The sequence below is a fragment of the Aedes albopictus genome, chromosome 3, assembly GCF_035046485.1.
Source record: "Aedes albopictus strain Foshan chromosome 3, AalbF5, whole genome shotgun sequence".
Classification (NCBI taxonomy): domain Eukaryota; kingdom Metazoa; phylum Arthropoda; class Insecta; order Diptera; family Culicidae; genus Aedes; species Aedes albopictus.
Window position 1 is genome coordinate 387,715,581 of NC_085138.1, and position 15,793 is coordinate 387,731,373.

General features: G+C 36.1%; 1 protein-coding gene across 1 annotated transcript in view; it reads right to left on the reverse strand.

The window, feature by feature from the left end:
* Positions 1–11,779, reverse strand: part of LOC109401443 (chitin deacetylase 1) — a 28,303-nt gene extending 16,524 nt beyond the window's left edge. The window contains exon 1 of the mRNA XM_029875370.2: positions 11,116–11,779. Within this exon, the coding sequence (XP_029731230.1) occupies positions 11,116–11,167 (52 nt within the window). The 5' untranslated portion in view covers positions 11,168–11,779. The remainder of the gene's footprint in view (positions 1–11,115) is intronic.
* Between the last annotated feature and the right edge of the window lie 4,014 nt (positions 11,780–15,793).

Genomic DNA, 15,793 nt, shown 5'->3' on the forward strand with positions numbered 1-15,793 from the left:
TTGGACTGAGTACAGATCAGCACATAGCTTCATTGAACGCAAACAAAAGGGAAACCAATCAACTATGGCTACATCATGACACTGAAGAAACGCCGAACCAATCAAGGCGTGCTAAAAAGTTATGCAAATTCTGTAACCGCTGCGCTGCCTGCGGTACGAATGAACAGGTAAGTGCACGCGCTCGGCGATCCTCGTAGAGCGCGGGAAGGAGTGGAGTTTGCCGGCGACGACGGCAAACTGGTTTAGGACTCGCTACAATCTGAGAGCAAACAACATATTTAGTAAGGCTTTCAGGCTACCCTCGCACTCCCGTCCAGCCTCGTTGCTTCGCTTCTGCCACCTGTTGCAGGTCGATCTGAAGCTAGGGTGTTCCGAAATTAGAGAAAAATGTAATGTTAATGATCATCCGAATCTCGATTCAAAACTCAATCGAAATCAGTTTTATCGACTGAACTATCATTTTATCCACGGAAATTCAAACTATTTTGTTTATTTAAGCATTAGAAACAAGTATTTGAGTGCAATAAAGTTGTGTTATACCTTCAGGAATTCTTGCTGCTTTTCCATCAGTATTTTTTTCCTTTAGCAGTCAACATGTTTCTATTTTAGTGAATTTTAACGTAAGTTAGTTTTTCTCAAACCTTTTAGCAGTTTATTCAGAAATTCTTTCTTTAGAAATTGCTGTGGGATCTTTTTTCAGGAATTATGTTAGGAGTTTATCCAGGGCTTCCTGAGAGAGTTCCTTCTGCAATTGCTCCAGGAGTTGCAATAGAAATACCCCCAACCGTTCCTCTAGAAATTCTTCCACGAATTGCTCCAAAAGTTCCTGTGGGATTCCTGAAACGGATTTTCTAAAGATTTCGGCAAGAATTGAGAAAAACCTCCAGTTATTAATGCATTTATGTCTCCTGGAGTACTTACAGATATGTCGCCTGCTTGCAGGATTTCCTAAAAAAAAACCCAGCAGATGTTTCTTCTGTAATTTATCTAGACAGAAGTTCCTTGTGAAATTTATCTTGGAGTTTATTTGTGATTCGAGGAGATTTTTTTCTGAAATTTCTTCAGTTTTTACAATAAAGACTTCTCTAGGGGCTCCTTCAGAAATAATTCCAGATGTTCCTCAAGGAGATACTAGTAGTTTCTTTATGATATTTTCTAGAAGATCCTTTAAAATCCCTTCAGGAATTTCTGGACGGGATTTTTTTCTAGGAGTTACTTCAGGGAATCCAGGGAAATCCTGTTTTTTATTTTAAATTTCGTCCTGTGTTTCATAATTGCATTTTTTTCCTGGAGCGATTTATGAAGGTACTACTTTTTTTACAAAAGCTTCCGGAGAAATACAATATTGTTTGAAGAAGTTACTGGAAAAAAAATCTAAAAAATCTTCTGAAAGGATTTCTAAAGGAACTGCTGGAGCGAATGTTGAAAGAATGCCTAAAGAAATTCCCGCAGGGAAGGATTCTTACAGGGAATTCAGGATGAACACAGTATCACAGAATTATGTAAACGTTTATACAGCAACTCCTAGATCTGAAGGAATTTCTATAGAAATACTTGTTGCTTGGTTTCCTGCAGAAAGCTCTGTGATGGAATAGGAAGAAAAGTTTGGATGCATATCCTGAGGAATTCCTTATAAACGTCAAATCTGCAGGGATCTTTTCACTTGCCTTAGGGGATATAGAACATCCAGCGGAATCTCTGAAGCAACTCCACTGGAATTTCTCCGAGAAACATTTTGAGAAGCTTCTGAAGAAACATGTCGAGAAGCTCACGCAGAAACTGCTGGAGAAAATCCTTGAAGTGCTCCTGGAGAATCTTTTGCAATATCTTCTATAGACTGGAAAAACTTGTAATTAGAAGGCACGAAATGATGCTAATTGACAAATTGAGAGATGAAATTTTGGAAAAAAAATCGCGTTCTGGTGGGATTCGAACCCACGACTCCGTATTCGCTAGACCGGCGCTTTAACCAACTAAGTTTTTCCAGTATGTTTCAGACATACCAGCAAATCTGGTAAAATGCCAGTAAAATGGGCAATATGTGTCATTGTATCTTCTATAGAAACTCCTAGAAGACAATCCTAAAAAAAAATGCGTCGAGCAGCTTCCAGGTTCTTCCTTAAAGAATCCTTGGATAAATTTCTGAAAAAAACCTTGGACCCTTGGATAAATTTCTGTATGAATCATTGAAAAACTTCATGATGATACTGCTCGAACCATAAGGAAAACCTGAAGAGAATTCAAGAGAAAACTCCATTCATGTAATTCTGGAGGCGCCCTTTTCCCATTCGCCCAAATTTATGATGAAATCTCATATCAACCTTTGGATGAATCTAGGCAGAACTTCTGTCTTGCTTAGGAGCATCCGATAAAATTGTTTGAAAGACGTGAAGAACCCATGGCGAAACGGTTGGGCAAACTCTTGAAAAACCTGAAAGAGTATTCCCAGAGGACCTCGGTGAATGATTCTGGAGGATCGCCTGATCCGGGGAGGAATGTTCAGATAAAGTCTTTGAGGAACTTTAAAATGCAACAAATAACAGAGTTATTGCAGATTACACCCCAAATTGGACTATCACACTAAAAAGTGTGATAAAAGCAGGGGGAGTGACACTAGTTTTGGCAAGCCGAAAAACCCTAAAAAAAAGTCCAAAAAAGACGAAAAAAAAACCGGTAAAACCTGCAAAAGTTTGGAGGGTTTTACCGTTTTTTTCGGCTTTTTTTGTGGTTTTTCGGCTTGGCAAAACTAGTGTCGCTCCCCCTGGATACAAGTACACATTTGCCTTGGATCGTATCGACGTCTTTGGTGCACTCATTTCTTGATTTAGAATGAATAAGTGCGCCGAAACCCCCAACTCGATCCGACGTCCCGAGCAGAAGGGAATAACAACAGCATAAGAAAATGTGATATTTTAGTGAAATAACTGAGTAATGAAATAAGTTATTTTCCTGTTTTTAACATAACAAATTATGTTATAAACTTGACTGTCATAAGCGGCAAAATAACAAAAATCATAACAAAAAAATGTTCCTGGAAGACCAATTTAATAACATGTTATGTTAGTTCGATAACAACATAATAACAATGAATTTTGGAAATATGTCAATAACAAATGTTGTTATTTTAAAGTTATTAATAACAATCCGAAAGCAAAATTAGTTATGATATCAAACTAATAACAAAGTAAGTAATAATGCTAGGGTCTTGTACCATTTGGGCAGGTTTACCTATTTTTGGCACTTGCCGCTGTTACTAAATCAATTTTATACCTAATTGGCACACGATGAGTTACGTACAGTATCTAACCCTATACAAAAAATCAAACCAATTGGTTTGAAATTGACTTAGTTATATTATCAAGTGCCCAAAATAGGTTCACCTTCCAAAATGGTACAAGGCCCTATATGAATAGCAAATCAAGCGTTTAGAGCATATCAGTAACCATTGCTAGTTATCAAAGAAAATCAACGAAAAATACAAGCTGAGAAAATAATCTAATAATAAAGATGTACAGAGCATATGCACGCACATACTCCCTCATTACGGAAAACAACGTAAACTAAGTTAATCTCGAACTAGGGTATATGTACCATTCCTTGGCCTAATTTGCAAGCCGCCTTGACAATTTTGACCACAACTAATGAAATAATAGCACTAGAAATAATATGTCGGCCCTATTACACACTCTAGGCAATGCATGTTTCACCAATTGGAAGTAAACTTACGTAAATATTCAAGATTTTACTTAATTAAGTTGAAAAGATTCGATGCGATGGTATGCAACGTTGGTCTATGGTACAAAAATTGGCCTATTAGTGGATACAACGTTGGCCTATTGCTATCCATGAACTAGAATCACTAATTATCTCATTATTTCAATATTTCTGCTGGAGTATTATCTCTGTTTGTTCACCAATCTTACTTTTAAATTATATTTTCGGAGCCAAATTTTCAAAAAACTATAAATAAATCACTTTTACTAAAGTTCTTTCTTAATTTAGTAGCGAAAACAACGCAACCCTATTATTGTGTTATATTTTTACAGTCACCGCACACAAAATCTTTCTTCCTGTTCGTTCTTTCTGGTTCTTACGCAAGAAATGCTGTTGACATCTTTTTATCGCTGTTTTTGACGTCACTTTACTGATGGGCCAAGATTTGGGTACATAGTGAAAAAAATGTCCTCAATATTCGGCCCACATTCAATTTGTAAAATAATTATTATTCGTTGAAAACAAATACACAAGTTCAAAATACCGTATTTGACCGTCGTATCAAATGTTCAGTTATTGAAAAGTCAATTCGAAATGTTTCAGAATCATGCCATTTACGATCATGTGTATAGACTACGCACTAAGCCGAAGAATCATGGCGTCTACAAAAGCTAAACAAAGTGACATTTTCATTCAATTTTAATGTTCCAAAGTGCTAAAATTGAAACGAAATGTTACAGTTGTTTGGCGCATAGCTTTTCCGATATCCAGATATGCGTGTTTGTTTGAGTTTTTGGTTTACATTGAGATAGGCCGAACGAGGGGACTATGCCAACGAAGCATCCCGATACCCTATGTTGCTTTGATTTCAAAACTTGTTACTGTTGTGCTATTGTTGATAAGTTGATCAAAAATACAACAATAACAAAACTTGTACTTCAACAAAATATGTTATTGAAATGTAATTTGATGAATGTATATCAATAGCTTGATTATAACAAATTGAGATTGTCCTACAAAATTTGTTATGGAAAAACTCTGCCTTGATAATTTAATAATAACAAAATAGGATATGAAAACAGGTTATGTGATTTCGTAGTTATCAATTTGATATTCTCCTCTGCTTGGGGTGGTCCTGCGCTGCAACCACACTTTGAAAGTGTGTGCACATTATTGTGTCCGTCCAATTTGGGGGGCAGTCAGCAATAATTAGAATCGACTTGTGTTTTTGTTTCCATTTCGACCCTAGCAGTATATTAAATGTATTTTTTTCCCTGAAACCATACACTCTATCGTAAACATAAACGCATTTTTTAAAGTCTTCACATAATTTGGAACAATATTATATTTATCATCACTGGCGGAGCCAGCTTTTTCGTTTTTCTTACTCACTCTCCTAAACATACACGAGAAAGAGCGAGATGAAAGAGGAGGCATGCTGCCCCCTCTTCTATCTTTCTTCATCTCGTGTGTGTTTAAGAGAGTGAGAGAGAAAAAAGCAAATGCTGGCTCCGCCAATGTTTATCATCACAAAAATAAATGTCTTCACAGAAATCCAAATGCCTTCAAATTGAAGACATGCCTCCTTACAACTGACATCACTGAGCCGTTAATTTCATAGTGGCCGTTTTAGTGATGAACTTGTCCACGATGACGTCACACGCATCTCATAGGCTAGATGAGTTGGATGAATGCTTCTTCTTTTCTTCTCTATAAACCCGGGCACTGTTTACATAAAATGACATATTCATGAACATCCAGCGACCGAAAGTTCCCTGGATGTTCACTGGATCTCACCGGATGCAAGATGTGAGCAGTGATTTTAGTAAACTCGCCCCGTAGTTACCGTTTTACATCTTGCTGTTCGTTGGCGTGTGACATCATCGTGGATAAATTCATTAAGAGAATCTGATGTGATTGTATGCTTTTTGGAATTTTCCTTTGTTTATATTCAATTAGCTTCCTTAGCGGTGGTGAGATAATTCCATATTCTGAATCTGCATGCCAAACTAAGCCGAAATCAGAATTTTCATGAATTTTGGTGCTCGGGAACATATTTAACAATCAATTTGAATTTTTTTTATCTGTATTAACGAGATTTTTAACCCTAGGCTAGTTCATCTCGGTCAATCAATTTGAAGTTTATATGGGGGCGATTTGTCGAATCACTCCTCGTCGCATTTTGTACTGGGCGGAGCTGTCAAGCAGTTGCCCAGCTGTCGAAAGGTGATTTCGGAAAATCTCTTGAAAATTGATTTTAGGAATCAAAATAATGTTCTAAAAATCTGAAAAAAATCATACTGGCTGAGAAAAAGGTGCTCTTTTGTACAAAATTAAAAAAATCATTATAGGTATATTTCAAAATTTATAAACCCAAATGTTTGTACGGGTAATCTTTTAGTCGGTCATGGCATCAACACAGGAATCGGCTATGATCGTGGTTGTGTAACTTTTCCGTCATCTTTTCTTAACAATAGCATAGGAAAATGATTCTGTCAGTATTGACGTCAGTTTGTACGGCGATAAAACAAAAATCTAATGTGGAGATTAATTATTTCTCTCTTTGCAAAAAGCAAAAGGCAACCATCCGGTCGGTCGCGGCGTCTGTTTGTTCAAAAGAAATGCAAACCGGTTGTAATCATGCGCTTTGAAAGATGTTTTCCTTGAAAAGAGCAGAGCAGAATTTTTCATTTGCTCGTGGCATCAGTTGGATCTTCAACAAAATAGGAATCTGCTGAGATTCTGTGCTATTTCCAGCATGTTCTCTGGCAAAAGCACAAGAAAATCTTCCAGTCGGTCGCAGCGTCAGTGTGTTTTTTTTGTCTGTATTAACGAGATTTTTAACTAGACTTACGTACACGACAATTTTTCAATGGTTTATCATAAACTTTTAGTCCAGATTAGTTGAGCTGTTCAGATTTTTTTTTACCGGAAGCAGTTAAGGTAATAAGATAAATGATACGTTGCAATTTTGAAATGAAGTCCTGTCTTACACATTTTTATTAGATGGAATTTCGGTTTCTAAGATGACTTTCAATGCTAATCCCTTTCATAATGCGCTTTGATAGACTTTTTTTTCGTCAACTCGTCTCAAAACAAAACTCGTCAACAAAATAAGAATCTGTTGAGATTCTGCGCAATTTCCAGCATGATCTCTGGCAAAAGGCACAAGAGAATCTTCCAGTTGATCGCAGCGTCAGTTTGTTTGAAAATTGGCGTCACCTTTCACAGAACGTATAATGGTTTTGAGGTCGTATTTAAGTATGCTGGTTTTTTCCATACCATTGCTGCAATAAGCATGGATGTAATTTGGTGAGCTCGTTCTTTGTTATTGATTATAAAATTATATTACTTCGCACATGTATGAAAAAGACGTACGTACACGACACTGTTTGAATAATTTAACCATAAACCATTAATTTGACCAAACAGTTGAGCTGTTGAGATTTTTTTTTACCGAAAGCAGTTGATAACGAAGGTACATGACTCACTGCAAATTTGAAGTCATGTCTTTCACATTTTTACTAGATGGAATAATGTTTTCTATGATGATTTTCAATGCCAATCCCTTCCTGCATTCAACGTACAAGTGAACGCACAACGGCTTCCGTCAAAGCTAACACCATGTCACACTTTATGTCTGATCTGAGTATGAAATTCACCACAAATAGGTCTACGTGGTTTTTTGAACTAGACATTTTTGAATTTCATTGTAGATTCCTGAACCAGATTATTTTTCATTTGTTTTTGTTTTTATTTTCAAGAACCAATTGCCATCCCAAGTAACATTTTAAGTTTTGTTCGGCTCTGCAAGAGATCTTCATGACCAATTTTATAAAACTCGCAATAAAACTGATTTATACATCAAAACTTCTTGATAACCTCTTCAAGAGCATCTTCCGGCTAAGTGGACCACTCTCGGAGAGGTTTTGCAAACAGCATTAGGAGTAGCAATAAAACCGTTTTAAAACCTAGTAGAAAAATTTCCCATTCTCGATTATTGTTGTTTTTTTTTTTCAACAAAAACTATGACAGCTCAAGATGCAGAGATGCTTCTTCGATGGCACGTAAAGTTCAGGACGAAACATCATTCGTAAGTAGAAGCGTTCATTTCAAAGTAATATTTTAGTTGTTATTGTGTTGGTAGGCTTATGCGCATTCAATTTTATCGTGAATATTGGGGTGGCAGAATCATAAAATTAATGCGCTTCAAAAATAGTGAATATTATCATCTTGGAATGAAATAAATCGATTTGTTTATTTACTAAAACTATCTCGAATCACAAGAAAACTCAGCAGAGAGAGTTTATTTATGTGAGCATGTTATGGAAATGGTGACAAACTATCAATTCATTGCTAATTTGAGCAAAATTAACTATTTTCCATTCACGTTAGCTGATTCTTCAATATGGCGACAACCATAATGAGCGAAAATAAAACGAAAGCAAATTTACTTTTATGATGACCGCAATAAACCTAGAAATGTCGTAGTTCTGCTTTTCCACCAACAGATGTCGTTACTTATCGAACGGATCGCCATCTGTTGAGAGTTTTAACAGTTTTATTGTGGTAATAATGATTGCCAGAAGGTTTACAAATCGGAAAGTTTTGTTTACTCTTAAAATCTGTCTCTATGGATGATCTTGGTCTCTTTCTACTCATAAGTATAAGGGAGTAGAGATCAAAGTGGATAATGAAATGATAGATATGATAGAATTCGCTAGGTAGCGAACAAGTGTGAAAATTTTTATAGAAGGTGAAATTAGGCAAGTACGAATACATCGAATGCGTGAAACTTCTGCCGTGCGACCTGTGCTTTTAAACAGATCGGCTTGGTTGGTAGTTCATACCTCCTTACCAAGACTTGCAAAAGTTTCAGGCACCCGACTGCCTGTGTATTGTTCTGTTTTCATCACAAATTCTATCGATCGGTAGCTTTTTCGGAACTCGCACTCCGTTCATAGGAGTATGCCTATATCGCGGCGTGTTCTTCCTATTAGCTTTTTCGATCTTATTGGATGGAACACTTTTCTTTTTGAGCCACTTTTCTTGTTCGCTACCTAGCGAATTCTATCATATCTATCATTTCATTATCCACTTTGATCTCTACTCCCTTATACTTATGAGCAGTGCTGAAAAATTCATTTCGTTATATCTAAATTCAATCACCTGCAGCTCATTTTAGAAGCTGAACCTGAGAATATGGTGTATGGAAAACTTGTGCGGCTAGGCCAGTTCTGCAAGAAAGTCACGGAAAACCACTATTTTTCGAATATTTGAGGTAAAGGTCACGGACTACCTTCGAAAAATCCCAATGATATTCACGGTGAATATGATTTGGCATTTTTCAAAGGTAGTCCGTGACATTTACATCAAATATTCGAAAAGTAGTGGTTTTTCCGTGACTTTCTTGCAGATCTGGTTTAGCCGCACAAGTTTTTCATATACCATATTCTCAGGTTCAGCTTCTAAAATGAGCTGTAGGCGGTTGATTTTAGATATGACGAAATGAAATTTTCAGCACTGCTTATGAGTAGAAAGAGACCGATATAGCCACAAAATCATTAAATGTAATAAAACCCTAATAAAAATCAAACAAAACTAATCAGCAATGAAATTGTTACTTGGGATATGTCCAAAATTTTTTGAAAGAAAAGTTCAGAAGTTTCATAGTAAACTTTTTCCATCTGCCACTAATTCTCCTTTGGCTTATGAATATCTTTCGAGATTCTTCTTGCATGAATTCTTTTTGAATATTTCTCGAACTGACCGGCAGTATTTCTAAGATTTCTTCCAGAATTTTACTCCGCAATTTATATGAAACTGTGGAAATCTTGTTTACCACATCCATGGGAATGCAATTTCGAATAACTAGAAGTAACCTATGGGTAAAATTCTGGACGAGTTCGATGTGAAACATAAACGAAAGGGGTGAATTGTGAAGTTGGCTGGAAGGTTCATCCTCTTTGGAGGAATCTTCAATGAAGTTTATTTGAGAATTTGGAAATAATAAATATTATTAACCACCCTTCAGGACGCACGCCGTTGCAAAAAAGTACAACACTACCAAAAAAAACCTCGCTCGTCATATACAGCGCGAGCGTGGTGTAGTTTTAGGATCCAACAGGCGCGCGTTCTGAACGGTTATCTCTTTATTATGGGGAAATTCAGCCCGAGGCTGGTTCATCCACGATTTATGAAAGAATATACTATCCACGGTGAGTAAGTGGGATCAAACCCAGACAAACTCACAAAATGTAAGTTTTTTTTTTCTCGGAAGAGCAGTTAAGCCTCGGATACTGAGATGCATTAAACTTGGGCTAAAATCTTATTAATAAAAATAAAAAAAGAATAGACTGGATAAAATTCGTAGTTTTCAAAGATCAATTTTAAATGAGAATTCCTGTGGAAATTTTCAAACGGAATACTCTTTAAACGTAAATAAATTTAATGAATGAACTGCTGAAAAATGCCATGAAGAATTTTTCAGAGTATCAATTCATAAACCAAGAAATAATTTCCAACATTTTTTTCATTTTTTTGAAAATATATACATGAACAGTTGTATTATTGCTCCAGAAAACTTCTGAGTTTTCTTTAAAGAAAGCTTTATAATCTTTTTGTAACAATGTGTTCATGATTTTTAAATATTGAACTGTTCATGATAAGTGGTTGCAATTACCAAATTAAGAACTAAAACTCTTATGTTATTTTGATGCAAGTGACACACAACCGTAATTGCACAATACGCACCACAATTATCGATTCTTCAATATTTCAATCATACACCTTCCCTTTCATATGGTCCACCCTACCACATCGCACACCGCAAGAGTTTCGTTTTCATTTTCGCTTTCGGTGTCGACCGAAACCTAAAGTGGGCAAATATTCCGTAATATTCCACCACACCACTGCCATCGAGCGAGAAGAAATGCAAATGGGATATTATATCACCGCTGCTCCTCGTATTGTACTGTGCCGTGGCTCTGACTCTGGACTGGTTCACTTTAATTACATTATGTCATCATCATAACTATCACCCTGATTGCCCTCATCATCATTTGTATGAGCAGTATCAACCGCAACAGATGGGAGGTAAGATGACTCTCTTAGATTATTGTATGGTTTTATTGGAGGAAATCAGAAATAAACTTGTTCATGTTTCGTAAGATGGAGTGTAGGGCACCCTCGTTCAAGTCCATTCACATCATCATCTTTAATCATAATAAGTTAGGTAGTTGCATAAAGATAAAACATCACACATTCGTTTTCATTAACACCCACACTTCTCACTTTCCAGTCTCCATTTACTGTTTTTCATAATTCATCTGTCCAAAAATTTGCTCTCTCAAACCCTAAGTTCACATTCACACTCTTAAGATAAAAGCAAATATTTCTTACCGATTGCCACCACTAAGCACAGAACTGCGAGTAACTTTATCACCCGCGCCATTTCACTGCTGCACTACTGCACTGTGCCACACTTCGCACTGAACTGATCCGTAAGGCGCTTCACACTGCGCAGTTGCCCGTGCAGTTCAACCCCCACACGCAGCAGCTCCTTTTCCCTCTCTCTCTCTGTCTCTCTCTCTCGCTCGCCACCCCGCGAAACGCTCGCTCACTCTCCACACTGCGCGCCGCCCGCACAGGATCTCCTTTCTTCGGGCGCCCAAATCGGGGGCCAGTAAAAAAAAAACTAGAATTCTCCACAGACACGGTTCAGGGTGCCGGAGACGGGCTCGAATGTCCACCAACAGCGCACTAAAATCTTTCCGACCAGACCATCAACTATTTATATATAGGCGTACGCGTTTTGCCGTGGCGCGACCACGCGAGTACCCCCCTCGCACTCAACGAAGCGCGGGTGCGGCGGGTTGCTCACTCTCTCCGACTCTGGACCCGCGAGGAACTCACTCTCGTTGTCGGACAAGGTGTGCCCGCCCTGGAAAGGTGGGGGTTCGATCGATCACTCACGAAACGCGCCAAAGCTTCGAGGCGCGGATCTCTCAACCGAGGCAGCATGCAGCCCCACTGAAGACGGAACTGAAGCAATTGACGACGACGCGCGCGGTCCTACCAGCTACTGGGTGAGGATTGTGTTTCATAAGTTGTATTTATGGAAGACTTTCATTTCGGTTTTACTTCCTGAGTGCAGCAAGCAGCAGCAATCACGATGACGAAGGCGACGACTACGACGACGACGACGACGGTGGCAATTAGACATAAGAGTGCAATTTCGAGATGTTTGCGCTGCTAAGCAAATTTATGCACATTAGGCTGCTAAGTGTAATATAGCAGAAGTGATGCAGTAGGATGTGGAATGATCGATAAAGCACTGTGCGGTGACTATGGCAGGTTGGAGAGAGGCTTCTCACAAGCAAATGGGAAAATTGGACGGAGAGACTTCAATGAAAAACGGAGAGACGAACCCCAGTTCAAATTATTGCAGACCTGATTTTTAATATGCATAATTATATTGTAAATAACTGTAAATACAGTATTTGTTTCAGTTTTCATTTATGTTATTCCATACACTTATTTTGCTTTGCATCTAAAAATACTGGGTCCACAGTATGTTGTCAAAATGGCTGTCTGACCATGTCAGCACTGCGCTCATTGCCTTTTAATACCAAAAATACAATTTAAAATAATTGTTACCTACAGGGGATACTCAAAATAACTGGGATAGGTAAAATTTTCACTTTTCAAAAAATGTTGAACTCGCTGTAACTTTTCGAAATTGGCATCAAATATTCTCAAATTTTTATTGTAAGTTCATCAACTAGTTGTGTATCAGTGCTCAAAATTTGGAAAATATCGAGCCATTCTACACGAAGTTATAAAGATTCTAGAAAAAGGTATAATTATCCGATAGCCAACTTTGAGCTGTTATATCTCCGGATTAAATGAACCGAATCCAATGAAATTATAATCATTTATGACTTATATAAATGAGCTATCAAAAACTTTTGACTAAACTTAAAATTCTTTACACGAAAGAAAATTATTACGATAGAATTATGTTTCTAATATGCCACCAATTTATCCAAAACTTCATCATCGTTTTAAAATTCGAGATAGTAATTATAGTTTATTTAAATTCCCTCTAACTGATTTCAATATGAATATGTTTCGAAAGGAAGTAACAAAATAACCGGCATTAAATTGAAAAAGTAATGGGATGCATATGAAAAATAGATAAATTTACTAAAAAAACATAGAATAAATGAAACCGCCATAACTTCTTTTCTTATTAATAATTTTAAATTAGGTAAACTGTTTTTCAAAGTTCATTATATTAGTCATAAATGATCAAAATTTCATTGCATTCGGTTCATTGAATCCGGAGATATAACAGCTCAAAGTTGGTTATCGGATAATTATACCTTTTTCTAGAATCTTTATAACATCGTGTGCCCGATATTTTCCAAATTTGAACCACTGATACACAATTAGTTGATGAACTTACAGTGAAAATTTGGGAATATTTGATGCCCTTTTCGAAAAGTTACAGCGAGTTGAACATTTTTTGAAAAGTGAAAATTTTACCTATCCCAGTTATTTTGAGTATCCCCTGTATTAGGTGATGGAAAGTTGTATAGGAGTCGAAACGCGTTTTAAGGCGAAGAAAAACGTCTGCTGGCATTTTCAACTCTGCACAGAAAGAAATTCTTAATACTGCAAGTGATGTAAATACTAGAACGTTTGAAATTCTATTTCATTTACATAAAATTCCATTTTACATAAAATAATTTCTTGCACGCAATGTTGTAAGCAAACTTCATACTGCAGACAACCTGTAATATTTATTTATTTATTTATTTATTTTTAACTGTAAATTTTGGAAGAGGGAAAAGCCCCCTTGAGTGATTTCCATTTGAAATCTTCCTCAAAAGGGCGCAAAACCTCTATATCTTTTCAAATTAACGTTATAATACTAAATATTAAAATTAGGCTCATCCGGAGGAATTCCATGTCGGAGCCGAGATCATTCAGGGAATCCATATGGCATCACGTAACCGAAGGCGAAGCTTGAAGCATCAGTGCGGGCAAAGGAAAACATTCAAAAAACAAGGTATCTGAAAATGAAAAGGCAAAAAAACAGCAGAAAGTTTCAAACCGAATAAGAAATATCCATTAAGTATTTATAAATGAGTTTCAAAATTGGAACATTTTTCTGAGCTAAAACATCACGAATAGATATAGGGATAGTTGAACCCAAATTGGATATTCGATCAAAAAATATCTGTCTTGGTAAATTGAACCTTGAACAATTCAAAACAATGTGGTCTATGTCCTCATATGATACGCCACAATAGCAAAGATTAGAGTCATTGATATTGATGCGGTACAAATAACAATTACAAATGTAATGATTGGAAATGAGTCTAGAAAAACAACAAATAAAATTACGCCCAACAGGTAGATGTTTAAACCAAGGAATTTTTTTAACCCTTGGACAAATAGAATAACAATATCGTCCTTGATCACTTAAATTCCAAGAATTTTGCCACTCAATCATAGATGTTTTCTTTAGTTTAGGAAAATGCTCAAACGGTAAAATTACACGGTTGTAGGTTATTCCACGTAAAACGCCCAATTTTGCCAAATAATCGGCTTGTTCATTGCCATAAATCTTAGAATGAGCTGGAACCCATACAAATTTTATGATGTATCCTTGAGAATATAAATTCAACAATATTTCTTTAATAGTAAATATTAAGCGATGAGTTTTAAAATTGAAGTTAATAGAATTCAAAGCCAATAGCGAACTAAAGCTATCAGAACAAATCATATAAATATTTGGCGCACAAGTTTGAATCAAAGTACAAGCAAAATAAAGAGCTGTCAACTCAGCTACATAAATAGAACAAGGATTATCCAATTTGAAAAAATGTGTTTGAAAATGATTAAACACACCAAAACCTGCTACCTCTCCAATCAAAGAGCCATCAGTAAAATAAATTTGTTCAAGATCAACTCCAGTAAATTTACGATCAAATAACAAGTGGGCAAAATGAATGCGTGAGTAAAAAGGAATAAGTTTTAATTCTTCATACAATGAAAAATCAATACATGGACGAAAAGAGTGAACCTGCATATTGAAATCATAAAATCCAGGTGAGGAATCTGGTAAAATATTTTCAGCAGAACAATAAATAAATGAGCCTAAAATTCTACTAGAGGAATTAATTTGAAATATGGATTTCAGTATTTCAATAATTGGATGATTGTTCGCAAAACATTGTAATAAAAATTTACAATTAATTTCATGAAAACGAATTTTGAGTGGAATTACACCAGCTAAAACTTCAGCGGATTTAGAATGAGTAGAATTCAATAATTTAAGACAAATTTTTAGGCAACGGAATTGAATTTTTTCAAGTTTGACGAAATGAGTTTGAACGGCACTTCCGAATGCAAAACAACCATATTCCATAACAGAACGAATAGTAGTTTTATAAAGAGAAATTAAATCATTGGGATGGGCCCCCCACCATGTTCCAGTAATCATCCGAAGAAAATTAATTCTTTTTGAACAAATTTGTTGAACATATTGAATATGATTACTCCATCTTAATTTGTAATCAAACCATATGCTCAAATATTTATACTCAAAAACTTGATCAATTTGCTGATTGTTGAAAAACAAATGAATATCAACTGGAGATAGCTTGCGGGTAAATAAAATAAATTTGGTTTTTTGAACTGAGAAAGTAAACCCATTATCATGGGCCCACGAATCAATATTATCTAACGCGCTTTGCATATAGTGCCGAATTACTTCTCTACACTTGCCACTGATAGAAATTGCTTTATCATCAGCAAACTGAATTAAATAACATCCATTAGGAATAACGGATACAATATCTCTGGTGAATAAATTATAAAGAAAAGGACTTAAGCAAGAACCTTGTGGGAGTCCAAAATAACTGTTACGAATCAATCTAGAGGACCCGTTATGAAAAAAATGCATTATTTTAAAAGAAAAGAGATTACACAAAAAATTTGAAAGAATTAAAGGGATTTTACAATTATTCATCTTTTCGAACAGTAAATCAATTAAAACAGAGTCGTA